Source organism: Artemia sp. Qi Xiang Cuo, chromosome 2 (genome assembly GCF_049724085.1).
Source record: "Artemia sp. Qi Xiang Cuo chromosome 2, ASM4972408v1, whole genome shotgun sequence".
Classification (NCBI taxonomy): Eukaryota; Metazoa; Arthropoda; class Branchiopoda; order Anostraca; family Artemiidae; genus Artemia; species Artemia sp. Qi Xiang Cuo.
The window spans coordinates 27,202,125-27,216,490 of record NC_142795.1 but is presented as its reverse complement, the minus strand read 5'-3'; the positions used below and the strand labels follow the sequence as shown (position 1 = coordinate 27,216,490).

The window sequence follows — 14,366 nt, the reverse complement described above, 5'->3', positions numbered from 1 at the left end:
AGAGAAAAAAAGTGGCAAAAAGAAGTGCTTGGAAAGACAAAAGAACTGTCATTGAAGAAAAGGCATCGTTTTCAGAAGAGGCTGCTAAGAAAGGAAACTCGAAAATGGTCTGTCGACTAACAAACAAAATAGTTGGAAAGAAAACAGATGGGTCATCCCTTGTAAAGAATGAAAATGGAAACATAATCTTGGACCAATAGAAAGCAAAAGAGAGATGGGCTCCACATTTTGAGAAAGTATTAAGTAGACCCAGACTTGATGTTCCAGAAACAGTACCAGAAACGCCTCTCTTACAAATTGGTGTTAGTGCTGATCCCCCCAGGACCGAAAAAGTGACAATAACTGTGAGAAAGACGAAAAATGTACCTGTTCTGGAGTATATGGGATCACGGCAAAGATGCTGAAAGGCATACCTTTGATCCTGCATAACTGCTTGGACTGCTCTCCTAGTAGTAATCTGGAATAACTAGCAAAAAAAATTGGGCATGGGGTACATTGGTCAAACTCTTCAAGAAGGGCAATAATCTAATCTGTCAAAACTGGAGGGGCATCAACTTAACGTTCATGTCTAGAAAAATACTAGCCAAAGTCATATTACAACGCCTAAAAACCGCCCATGACTCAAACCTTAGGGAAGAGCAGTATAGGTTTTGACATGATAGATCTTGCTCTGATCTTACTTTCATTCTTATACTGATGGTTGAAGAGTCCAGAGAATGGGACAAAAAAAAAGTATACAAGCTCTTCATTAACTTTGAAAAGGCATTAGATTATGTTGATCGAAACGCTTTATAAAAGATTTTAAAATTTTATGGAATATCGGATAAACTAGCCAAAATATTAATAGCACTATATGAAGATAGTCAATGACGTGTGCGCACAGAAAATAGGGACCCGCGTTTCTTCAAGATAATGTTTGGCACTAAACAAGGATATTTTGTCCTGTACTCATTCCTGTTTCTTATCGTAATAGACTACAATCTGTGGCAGTCTTCAGGCTATGGATTGAATATTAGCAGCTGACAGATCTCTGATCTAGACTTTGCTGATGACGTTGATCCTCTCGTAGACGTAAAACAGCCCCTATAGCTACCTACTCGAAGCCATAGATGAAAAGGCCTAAAGTGGGACTTACAGTGAATGTTAGTAAGAAGAAGAGCATGGCCACATCTCCCTCTCCGCTGATACTGAAATACAAAGAATAAGCCAATTATGCAGTTCAGTGAATTTAAGCACTTCGGGAATGAATTGAACATAATGGTGGAATACTCAAGAGGAGAACATGACAAGCGACAAGCGATATTGGCATTTAATATTTTTGAAACCAGTCTGGCCCAGTAGAAAATACTCCATGCGCTTGTAGCTCCACGTCATGAACAGTAACGTGATATCCACTGTTCTCTCTACGAGACAATGCTAGAAACCAAACGTCCGACTGGAGAAACGAATCCTAGCCATTGAAAACGTATGCCCGAGAAGAATCCTGGACATATTTTGGCAGGAAAAGGTTAGCAGCATAGAAATTCCCTGTCAAACCCGTAAACCATTAGTTACTGACCTTCTGAAACGTCGGAGATAGACATACATTGACCGTGCCCATCGCATGCCAGAGAATCGACTCCCATGCACAGTTTATGAGTGATACCTTCAAGGGAGGCTCAAAAAAAGGTCGAAAAAGACATACCTTATTAAGGCAGTATAACCGGTATTTGAGTAGATGGGAGATGTCTCTTCAACCACAATAGGAGGACGTCAGGGATGCAGCTTAGCTCTGTGATGCCTGGCGAGGCTTCGTAGATACCCTCTGCGCCATTCTTGGCTCTAGAGGATCTACGGTGTAGGGCAATTATTATTTAATCACATAAAATTTCCCTGTAGGTATTTTTTTAAGAAATCAAGATTTTCTTGCACTTTTTCTTCTATGCCAACAGCCAAAAGTCTCCAAAGGTGTTTGAAGCTGACAAAACAAGTTATGTTTGTCTGTATTTCTATCACCACTAATCTTGCTAAATCTTGCTAAATCTTTCTTTCAACACAAAATTCTGGTATCCGTTCTGGTAGTAAATCAATGACAAGAGCTGATCTACGATGCCAAACTTAGCTGAAATACGGAAATATCCTCGGATAGGTTTGAAAATCCTCAATTTTGAAATTTTTTTTTTTTTTCAGGAAAATTGTCATACTACTGGTCGGTCGTGGTTTCACTGGCTTTTCTGTATAATTTCTGGGTGCCAATTTACAGATTTGCTTTCAAAGAAATCAACAATACAACTCGTATATTATGGTTTTGCCTTGACTACACATCAGATTTTCTTTATATTTTGGATATTATATTTCACTTGCGGACAGGGTATTTAGAAGATGGCGTTTTACAAACGGATAGTGTTAAGTTGCGACATCATTATATGAATTCAACCACATTTTATATAGATTGCCTGTGTTTACTGCCTTTGGACTTTTTATATTTATCAGTTGGGTACAACTCAATGCTTCGTTGCTTTCGACTAGTAAAGATTTACCGATTTTGGGCCTTTAGTGATAGAACTGAAAGACATACAAATTACCCGAATGTGTTTCGGTCTCTAAGTTTACTTCATTATTTGTTTGCAATATTCCATTGGAATGCATGCTTATACAACGTTTTCTTAAATTCAGTGAAAGATGATGAAAGTGATGTGCTATTACAGTATTTGAAAAGTTATTATTTTTGTACTATGATTTTAACGTCGACTACATCGATGACTCACCCAGAATCCAGATCTGAGTATTTTTATGTTATTCTTCAAATAGTTTTTGGATTAATGCTTTTTGCCACTGTGCTTGGGCATGTTTCGAATATTGTTATAAACGTCAGTGCCGGGCGAAAGGAGTTTCAAGGTAATCTTTTTTCAATTTTTCCTTTCCTTTTGAATTTAAGTTCAATTAAAGGGCTGGGAAAACATTGTTTATTACGCTAAAAACGGCCGTATATATTCTTTAGAAGCATTTTTTACGCCAGATTTCGAACTAAGATTTTTTTCTAAGCTAACGATCATTTTGGCTGGTTTTTAGACTGACTTTTAAATTTAAGATATTTTTCAGTACATTGGAATATTTGCGATGTAAAATTTTTTAGAGCGACTTAATAGCTCACTTAATATGCTACTCCATGGCTTTGCCAACTGAACTGAGTATCCATGTCTTAGAAATTTAAAATGATTTGCCAAGAATAAGCTATCTTTTCTGTGGAAAATACAGCTTATCATTAACACGTGCACGCTCTTAAAATACTGAAAGAAAATATTAAGTTTGTCTAGCCCCTAGACTGTAACCTTTTTTGGTGTAACATAATTCAGAGATGAAAGAATTGCTCACGAGCAAGAAACAAGAGAAATAAGCCATTGGTATCATTTTTAAGTGCTATCGTAAATTAAGACCACAGAGATACAGAGAGACTAACTGTAAAAATCCTGTGACTCGAAAAGTTTTTGTACTTTTACTTCCTTGAAATTTTACATAAGAGGACTATCCAGAAAGAATTTAATTGTACATAATTTTTTTAATCATAGTTAAGATGTTCAAACATTAACCTCGATAGAAATTCCCTTTCAAATACCTATTTTTTTCTATTTTTGAATCCACAAGTTTTAAAAATGGAAAAAAGTTAAAATCATCGACTGAGATTGTTTAAATTCATTGTTTGAGACACAAATATGGCAGTAAGACTTGTTTTTAAGCGTCAAATATAAATCATTTTTGAAACATAAATCAGGACATATATATAATTACTCTTTATCTAAATATATTAAAAAATATACAATTGGTACGTCTGAATAGTTTTAGTTTAAACCAGTAAAGATTTTTGGTGGGAAAATCTATGAGTCCAAATAAACATTTAGAAAAGAAATCAAAATAATAGGACAAGCCAGGGTATTTCCTAACTGAATCCCATCGATTGAACATGCCCATTGACCTTGAGCTGAGTATAGCCAGGCCACATCAATCAAGTCACCAAGCTATGCCTTGGTTTAACAGATGGATGTGACACTTTAACATATGGATGTGATTGTATGCTCTTACAAACGAATGAATGAATATATTTAGCCCCTGTAAGTGATCCTGGCTTTAATGCATGCCATCTAGAGCTTTGAGAGAACTACGACATTACAGTTTTAGAAAATTAGGTCCCTGCTTCGTTGACTACGTCTAAAACTACTGCAGAATTAAGCTCAATGGGTAAATGAACAAGAGAATCAGCTCAAAAGAATCGGACAATTATTCAAATATAATGAGGTAATTTCAAAGAGTATCGTATTTTTTATTTACATAGTGATAATTTTTTACGGTTAAATAGTTTGAGTCTTGTTTGGTTTTAAACAAGTCAAAACAGTTTGGCATGACAAATTGGATAACAGGATGGCAACCTTTTAAGCACTTTTTCCGGTTATCGTGATGAGAATTCAACGACATTACTGTCCGATTTCACCTATTTTGTTTGCTTTTTTTATTTAAAACACCTAAGTTTTTCCAAAAAATAATCAAGGACTAATTTTCAACAAATTATGTCCGCTTTAGTTTTTACGAGATGATTTCTCGCGTTTTATAGGTATTTTTAAAGGTTTTAAATTGAATTTTCAGCAAATAACAGTAGATGAGGTGGGGTATTTAGTACTATCATAGGCAGCGCCATAGAGCTGTCTAAGTGAAGAACGATGTTGGCACAATGTATTATTTTCTTTTTCTTTAGGCCAGGGCATAGGCCAGGCATTTTTTTTGGTTTCTTGGTCATAGACCAGGGTACTTCGTATCGAAGAAGTTGTCGTAGAAACTTCAAAAAGGACTTATTCGATTGGAAATTGGAGTGGCTTGTGTCCTTTTTAACAGCCGAAAGTGATTGGAAGACAACTAACACCCCTTCCACACCCATCATTTCCCCAAACACATCCAATCAAAATTTTCAGATAGCCATTTTGTTCAGCGTAGTTGATTTCCACATAGAATTTAGGTTTTTGAAGAGGACACTCCCCCCCCCCCCAGCCCTCAGGGCAAGGGTTGTAAGTTATGCCCTGGGGGCATATAAGGTTTTTATAGAAAGCTTTGTCTTAAAAAGTTCAAAAAAGGCTCATTCGATTGGAAATTCAAATGGCTAGTGCCCTTTTTAATAGTCAAAAGTGATTGGAGGGCAACTAATTCCCCTCTCAAGTCCACCTTTTCCCTAAACATATACGATCAAAATTTTGAGGTAGCCATTTTGTTCAACATATTTAAAAGCTCTGGAAATTAGGTCTTTGAGGATGACAACCCCCACAGCCCCCAGGGCAAGGGTTGTAAGTTGTGCCCTGGGTGTATATAAGATTTTTACATACAGGATTGTCGCTGAAACTCCAAAAAGTATTCATTCGATTGGAAATTGAAATGGCTAGTGCCCTTTTTAATAGTTGAAAAGGAATGGAGAGCAACTAACCCCCCTCTCACGCCCACATTTTCCACAAACACATCCAATCAAAATTTTGAGATGGCCATTTTTTTCAACGTAGTTCAAAGGTCCGAAAATTATGTCTTTGGGGAAGACACTCCCCAACAGCCATCAGGGCAAGGGTTGTAAGTTATGCCCTGGGGGCGAATAAGGGTTTTATAGAAAGTGTTGTCGTAGAAACTTCAAAAAGGGCTAAGTCGATTGGAAGTTCAAAGGGCTAGTGCTCATTTTACTGGTTGAAAGTGATTGGAGGGCAACTAACCCCACTCTCTCGCCCACCATTTCCCCAAACACATCCAATCAAAATTTTGAGATAGCTATTTTGTTCAACGTAGCTAACGTTCTGGAAACTGGTTCTTCGAGGATGATAGCCCCCTCAAAGCCCTCAGGGCAAGGGTTGTAAGTCATGCCCTGGGGGTATATAAGGTTTTTTATAGAAAGCGTTGTCGTAGAAACTTCAAAAAGGGCTCATTTGATTGGAAATTCAAAGGGCCAGTGTACTTTTTAATAGTCGAAATTGATCGGAGAGCAGCTAACCCTCCTCGCCCACCCAACATTTCCCCAAACACATCCAATCAAAATTTTGAGATGGGTATTTTGTTCAACGTAAGGTCCGGAAATTATGTCTTTGAGGATGACAACCCCCTCACAGCCTTCAGGGCAAGGGTTGTAAGATATGCCTTGGGTCATATAAGGCTTTTTATAGAAAGCGTTGTCGTAGAAATTTCAAAAAGGGCTCATTCGATTGGAAATTGAAAGGGCTAGTACCGTTTTCAATAGTCGAAAGTGATTGGAGGGCAACTAACCCCCCTCTCTCGCCCCCCATTTCCGCAAACACATCCAATCAAAATTTTGAGATAACAATTTTCTTCAACGAAGTTGAAAGTTCTGGAAATTAGGTCTTTGAGGATGAAAACCAAACCCCCTCCCCCATCCCTCAGGGCAAGGGTTGTAAATTATACCCTGGGAGTATATAAGGTTTTATTGAAAGCGTTGTCGTAGAAACTTTAAAAGGGCTCATTCAATTGGAAATCGAAAGGGCTATTGCCTTTTTTAATAGTTGAAAGTGATTGGAGAGTAACTACGTAACACCCCTCTCACGCCCACCATTTCCCCAAATACATCCAATCGAAATTTTAAGATAGCTGTTTTGTTTAACTTAGTTGAAAGTTTTGGAAATTAGGTCTTTGAGGATGACAGCCCCCTAACAGCCCTCAGGGCAAGGGTTCTAATTTATGCCCTAGGGGCATATAAGCTGTTCATAGGAGGCGTTGTCGTAGAAACTAAAAAGGGCTTATTCGATTGGAAATTGGAAGGGTTAGTGCCCTTTTTAATATTCAAAAGTGATTGGAAGGCTTAACATTTTTATAGTAAAGATCGATTTGGGTACAATCTATTATTATATTTTTTTTTTGTTTAGACCAGGGCACTTCGTATCGAAGGAGTTGTCGTAGGAACTTCGAAAAGGGCTCTTTCGATTGAAATAGAAAGGGCTATTGTCCTTTTTAATAGTCCAAAGTGATTGGAGGGCAACTAGTCCCCCTCCCATGCCCACTGTCCCATTTGCCCATTGTGTTTAAAAACTAAATGTTGCGTTAAGATTAAATAAAAATGCACTGTGTTAATGCTAATTCCCAATAAGGCATCTCAGCAGTATCCCAAAAACGACTGAGGGTATTTGTTCTATCTGTCAGGGCTACTTCTGCTCTTAAAACTTAACCAAATCAAAATAGCGTAAGTGTATTCAAGCTATTAAAGAAAGCAAACAGATTTTTTTTTGCGAATGTCATCAAGTTTTCTATTTCAGGTCAACTAGAGGAGGTATGAAACTAAACTAAACACTACTATTTGTGTCTATATTTTGAAAAGGGTGTATGTTGTTAAAAATTGCTGAAAATTTTTCTCTAGCATACAAATAGCATGCCAAACTTTAAAGTCTTAAAAGAAACGAAAAATTTTAAGTATTATTTTTGTTTTCCCTGGAAAGACTATGTCAATATAAAACGAACAGAAATTAATTAAAAAAAACTTTCTCCACAAAATAAGTTTTCAAAGAAAAGTAAAGAACTCCATGAAATCACAAATGAGCAAAAATAAAATCAAATAATCTACCAAGCGTGAAACTACCACAAATCAGCATCGATAAATAAATGAAACCCAAAACGAACAGAAATTACAATAAATAACCGAGTCAAACTCATAACGAGCAGAAATTAACACAAGTTGGGCGCAAAATCCCTATGCCTTCCCAAGGCCAGAATATAATTTGCACTTTACTGAAAAAAATGCAAATGAATGTGCATTGTCAGTTTAATGTAAATATACTGATATTTAGTAATCAAAATGTTAATATTATTTGATTTATTAAAGTTATAAAAGTAAAAACATTTATGTTTTTTCAGTAAAGTACACTTCGCAAATGAATGAATATAAGACTTTCACAAGAAAAGAAAGACTAATAATTACTAATAAGCATATTGACTGAGATGACAAAACAAAAATGTTCTAGCAACTCATCATTTCTTTATTCCCGATCTTAGCAAGAGACTTCATGAGAAATATTTAGTTTTTTGATTATGTTACGAAATAATTTCAATCTCTTTTCCCCAAAATACTAATCGTTTACGGTTCCTGAGGGAAGAATTAAAAAAAAGGGAATTTCAGAGTGTTGAAGTTTTCCCTTTTACAGGAGAACTGAAAACCCTAGTGAAAGTTATTTACTTCTCGCCCATGTTCTTTTCTTTCAGAAGATTCACTGATTTTTACTATCAGTTATCTTTGCTTTGAATTTGTATGGTAACGTGCATCCAAAGAGATCTTAAATAGAGAGAAAATATCTGTTTTCTTTGGGAGAAAAAGGGGCCAAAAATTTTCCACGGGGAGAAAAGGAATAAATATAAGAAGTTTTTTGCCCATATTAAAAGAAAAAACAATTTCTCAGTTTTGACTATTTCACCACGCGAGCCTTTTTCTGAATGGCGTTTCGGATCTAAGTTGATCATTTAAACTCTCCATCAAATTGAAGGACAGGATTTAGAGTGATTAAAGAGTTGCAGTAAAGAAGAGGCAACGCTCTAGCGCTGTCTCTAGTGAAAGGCCATCAGGCTTCAATGAATTATTTATTATAATTATTTTCTCCTGAGCCACTTGACAGGGAAGGGGTGGTCATAGTAACTTCGTAGGGAGCTCATTAGAATGGGATTTGAATTGTAAAGATCTTTTTTAAGAGTCAAAAGTGATCGACACCTACCTGCCCGTCCCCCAAACATACCCGAAAAAGATTTTGAACATACTGCTCAAAATAGTCTCAAGGTCAAGTAACTCTGCCTCTGGGGATGGAATGATCCCTCACAGCCCCTAAGGCAACAGCTGTAGCTCATGAAATCCACTGATTGATTCGGGGGTAAATCCAAAAACCTAAATTGTGATAGAAAGAACCAAAATAGTTTCATCCTTTTCTTTCTTAAGGTCATAGAGAAGCAAAAACTGTTCTAACTTTTTATGGCGTTCATGATAATAAAGGTCATATGAACTGGCCAAACTATTGAAAAAAACGCAAGACATTAAACACACATTATGGGTTACTTAAAAATGCATAGTTTTACTTCTCTTTTGATATTGTTGTTAAAAGCAATCCATGAGGCAATAAAAAATGCTTAGTTTCTTTTCTTTTAAGCTTATTAACTAAATAAATATCGTCAAAGTGACGTTACTGATTGGCCTAGGGGGTGAACTCACCTACCTGAATTTGACTGAAGGATGAAAAAACTGTTCTTTTTCTTCTCAGTTTCTTACATTATACTTTTTCTTCTCTAGTTTTCTTTAAGAATTAAACATAGGTCAACAAATGGACTTTAATTATATCCTACCCAGCAATTATACATAATACAACTCAATTTACCATTTTTGGTCATTTGTTCCATTATTGCCTGAATATGGTAATGTTATATTGCCCTTCCAGGACATTAAGAAAAAAACTCTTCAGATTTTCTCCAAATTTCTGAAACTTGCAAAGGTTGCATGATTTATCATTAATGATAGTATAAATATTTATCTTTATTTACATTCCAAAAAACTTCATAATATCGAAATTTAGTTGCTGCCCCCCCCCCACGAAAGAAAGTCCTGTGTTCTTAACGGAATAGACTAATTTTAATTAAGATGGTATTAGCAGATTTTCCATGGAGCGGAGGAATGTAGTTTCAATAAGAATAGGGTTTGCCCAGTTTCACAAATGCCCTAAAGAAAATAATTTAAGGAAAGCTAATTCTCTCTTTTCCTCGGTTTCTTGTACTTTTTGCAGGGAACCCGGCATATAGGATTTGTATGGAAAATCACTGGGACTTCGATTGTAAGTCCTAACCATTTGCAAAATGAAACGAAATGAGCAGGTCTTATAGCAACACCAAAAAGGAGGAGTAAAAAAATGAAATCCAAACGATATGGGAAAACCAAGAAAAAGAAATACAAACAAGCGGAAACAAACCAAAAATAAGTTAAAATACGTGAAGCCACAAAAAAATTTGATTTTTAAATTCATTCCAAAGCTTCCACTAATTCACAAAGTGACTTCGATACTTCACTCCTTTCATGTCCCATTTGAAAACAATAGTTGATTAATTAAGGACAGCGTACTGATCATTTTTGCAAGCTTACTAAAACTCCAGTTTAAAACAAGGGCTAGCTTTGTATGTTTAAATAAACTTTGAATGCCACTCATTTTTTAAAGTAGTTTATAAATTAAGGATTTTACTTTAAAGCAACCATTTTCAGACTGCTCCTCTTATGGCGGTCTGTAGAGCCATCTAGACTTTCAAAGATTTTTCTCTTGCACCGTTAGGTTTTAGATTTCGTATAAAAAGATTTCTTAGTCACATTTAAAAACTATGCCGCCCAGTTTGACGGTATGTTGTTTTTTTACAGTCCTAGTATTTTAGCTTTTAATATATGGTGATAATTTTACTTCAATAGCTGAGTTTTAGTTTCATTCGTCTCGAAGTTATATTTGAAAATTTTATATATAGTTTTCAAATTGAAAAATACGTTGAAAAAAGCCGTACAAGTGACGGCTGTTGGCTTGTTGTAAATCAAATATGTCAAATATACAATTGCAATGGAATCAATTTTCTGTTAATACCCCCTGAACCAAAAAGTAAGCTGAACATATTCATATTAGGGATATTTGGCCTTTCAGTAGGGGTTATTTGGAATTGATCACTGCTTACGGCACCGATAGCTGAGCTTTATTCGGTCAAGCTAGAAATATTTAAAACCTGGCTAAATATAAATCTATTGAAATCTAGATTTTAATTAAAGTCCTAAGACTTTGAACTTATAAAGTTAATGTTGCATTCCAATATAGTTTTCCGGAACTAGAAATAAACTATGAAAAGAATTATCCATTTTGGTTATAAAAAATCAACCTTGAGCATTGCCGGGTAAATCCGACAGGTTACCCAACCCGCCCTTGAACATTTCACTTCGTGCATGTACAAGACATGATTAGAAGCTATTTCAGCTATACAAAACCCTTACCCACAATCAAGGCCATATTCAGGGGTATTTTAAGCGGTTTGAACCCCGCCCTTCCTTAAAATGTTTTCCGACTCATAAAAACATAACAAAAATACATATAAACAAATTTTTGATGTGTTTAAAAAATGTACCCCTCCCCCCCCCCAAAAAAAAAATACATCCCCCTCTTTAACAAATCCAGAATGTGATCTTCCCCACAACGGTCAGCATTTACTATTTTGCAAGTATTTCGCTGGTGGATGAAACTTACAACACTTTATGTGATGGCCTGTTTGAAAAACAATTAAAAGCCACTAGTTCAAATAACAGTGGAGGATCGTTGAATGGAGCTAGAAACAATTAAAAACAAGCTTGTTTTCAGTTTACTGGAAATTGGCTTTCCATTAAAGTTCTAAGTCTCTAAAGTTCTAAGTTAAATACAGTATTCCAAAGTAGTTTTCTGGAAACGAGAATAAATTATGAAAAAATTGACTATTCGGAAATACAAGATCGATTTCAAGAGAACAGAATAGATCCAGTAGGATACCCAACCATCCTTTGACTCTGGCACGCGCGCGGGAGTTTTTTTTTCAGGGGGAATAATAAAGAAACAACGAATTATACATCATAATATGAATAAGAAGAACCCAGAAACTAAAAAATATAAGATCTCGTGGGGGGGGAGACCTTCATCTCTGCCAATTCCTGTCAAGGCTATTTTACTGTATGCATCTATGAGGCATTAGAGTCATCCATCACAAGTCTGTCGTAGCAGTAAAAAAGTGCCAGTGGCGAGTATTCAATGAGGACCGAAGCTGGCTTATGACGCCGGCTCTTAAAAAATCGCAAATTTCGACTGAAAAAGTAAGTTTTTCAAATTTGCTGAGCTTCATGTTACCCTAGACAACTTATCACAATAAATTGGCATTGCCATAAGCGTGACGCTTTGCCACACTGGCTTTTCAAAGCCCTATTGAATTTGACGCTTAGAATCAATTGCCAAAAAATACTTTTCGCTAGTGGTCTAGATTTGCTTTTCAAATCAAACCAGTTCTTGTCGTCTCACGTATACTTGTAAGGTAGCTTTTGACCAGTCGTTATTATCAGATGATAAGCTAGGCTGACTGTGCTAGCCAGCTTACAATAACGCCCTATGATAAGAATATTTTCAGAACCAACAGGTAAAATTTTATTTGACATTAAACAGGCCATATTCACAACCAAGGCTGTATCCAGGATTTTGTTTGAGAGAGAAGTATTTTTTTGGTGCGTGGGGGGGGATTTAAAAATAAAAATATACAAAACGTATCAAAAAATTCTTATATTGGCTACCTTTTTACGAACCACAATTTTTTTTGGGGGGAGGGGGACCAGCAATCCCTCCTCAAGATGCGTCATTGTTCACAACTTACTGCTTTTGGGAAGGATTCAGTGACTGTAAGTTGTTGTTACCTTTTCTTCTTTCTTGATTTTATTTTTTCAACTGCTTTTTTGTGATAAGCTAAATTTTCTTGAAGTGCCTCTGAAAGTAATTTCATAGGAAATCGTAATTCTAATTTTCCTTTGAGGATTATTTGGGTTGGTTAAGGAAAGATGAAAACCATCAAAAATCTACAGATGATAAAACATTTTAACATTATGTTACTGGATGGGAAAAAAATGATTTTGATCGGGACACGAAACAATTTTTTGTAAAATTTAGTGCATTATTCGGTACTTTAGAAAGTACCGAAGAAAAACTACTTTAGAAAGCAAAATTTTCTAAAGGTAAAAAGGTAAACTACTTTAGAAAATAAAATTTTTTTTAGTATTACTGCTCGGAGTTTATTTTTAGTTCAACAGTTGAGTTTAAAGTTATTGAGATTTTCCCCCATTCTTGACAACTTAAATATGCAGCTGGCATCGTAGCTAAAAGATCGTGTAAGACGCCTTACTACAAAAACTGTTGAAGCCCCACCCCCCGAAAAAAAAAATATCCACTTCTCAAGGATGTATAATATATTATTTAGTTTTTTTTTAAGACAAAGATATGAAATAAATCCTGAATCCATTTCAGCTAAGCTTGACGGAGTGAAAACATACATGAGAATGAGACGTGTGCCGCACCACTTGCAAAACAAGGTCATTCGCTGGTTTGATTACCTCTGGCTGACCCATAAAAGTTCAGACGAAGAAAAAGCTGTTGGAGGTCTTCCGGGTAAGTTTAGTTGTTGTTAATGACAAAATGGTTGAATGATGATAGAGTGTGAAATTCAAAATTTTCACGAGATTCGGCTAGCCATCCGCTATTTTAGCCATATATTGCTAAGCCCCTACTTATAAGCTCAAGTTGCCTAAGGTCAGCAGCAAAAACAAGTATATGACAATTCTCTTTTCATTTTAAAATCTATTCAAGCTTTTTGAAGATCTCCCCTAAGAATGTTTTGAGCACCTCCCACGGGGCAATAACGCTAGCTTTATAGAACTTCATTTAGACTGTATAAAATATACCTTCTTTGTTTTGGGTTTCTTACAACACTGACACACGTGAAAGATAGGGCGTGTGTTCCAGAACTCATTATCATAAATGATCAGTGATGCCCCAAAAATTCTCATCCATTGGGGAATCGACTCCATCATTCAGAAAACACGACAATGCACTGAATCTATGAACATGAACATCGATTTTTCCAACGTCTTGCTCTCCACAATTGAGTTAACCCCACACTGATTAAAGTTGTATTTTACCCTCCATTATACCAATTGATTAATTAATTTATTTTGATTAAATAACCAAAGAGTAGAAAAAAGATATGCAAACCATATAGAAAAACATGAAAAATTCATCTCTATCCCTCCGTGGATAGCCCCCTCTCGATAATTCTCTCCGCGGAAAGTTTTCCCCATAATTAAAAATAACAATAGTATTTTGAAATTTGAAAAGCATTAAAGAATACTTAATTCGGAGTGTTTATTCAAAAAGAAATTTGATCATTTTGAAAGTGTTTTAGGTGACAGAATGTATAATTAACTAACCGTTAATTGAATATCCAGAAAATGTTAATAATTTGACTGGAAATAATTGTCAATTTTTTGGCTCCTGTGCAATGGAATCCCTGCAACTGAACTAGTTTAACTGAATATTCATGTAACTCAAGCCCTGTTTAACTTCACCCCCGTACAACTCAATCCCCGTAAACTTAACCCCCATTTAGCTCAACTGCCATGCTACTGAACCATCATTTGGTAAAATCCTGTGCAACTGAGTCCCTTTAGCGTAACCCTCGTGTAAATCAACCCATATTTAACTGAACTTTCGTGCAACTCAACCCCAGTTTAACTGAACCCTCGTGCAAAATCAACCCCCGTTTAACTGAACATTGTTTAACCTAACCCCCGTACAAATTAACCCTGGTTG

General features: G+C 35.8%; 1 protein-coding gene across 3 annotated transcripts in view; it reads left to right on the top strand.

Annotated features, from left to right (window-relative positions):
• The window catches only part of LOC148955071 (cyclic nucleotide-gated channel alpha-3), a 339,464-nt gene that overhangs the window by 131,228 nt on the left and 193,870 nt on the right, over nucleotides 1-14,366 (top strand). For all 3 annotated transcript variants that reach the window (XM_089108043.1, XM_089108044.1, XM_089108045.1), the window contains 2 exons: nucleotides 2,170-2,877; nucleotides 13,026-13,166. In XM_089108043.1, coding sequence (XP_088964169.1) covers nucleotides 2,170-2,877; nucleotides 13,026-13,166 — 849 coding nt within the window. The remainder of the gene's footprint in view (nucleotides 1-2,169; nucleotides 2,878-13,025; nucleotides 13,167-14,366) is intronic.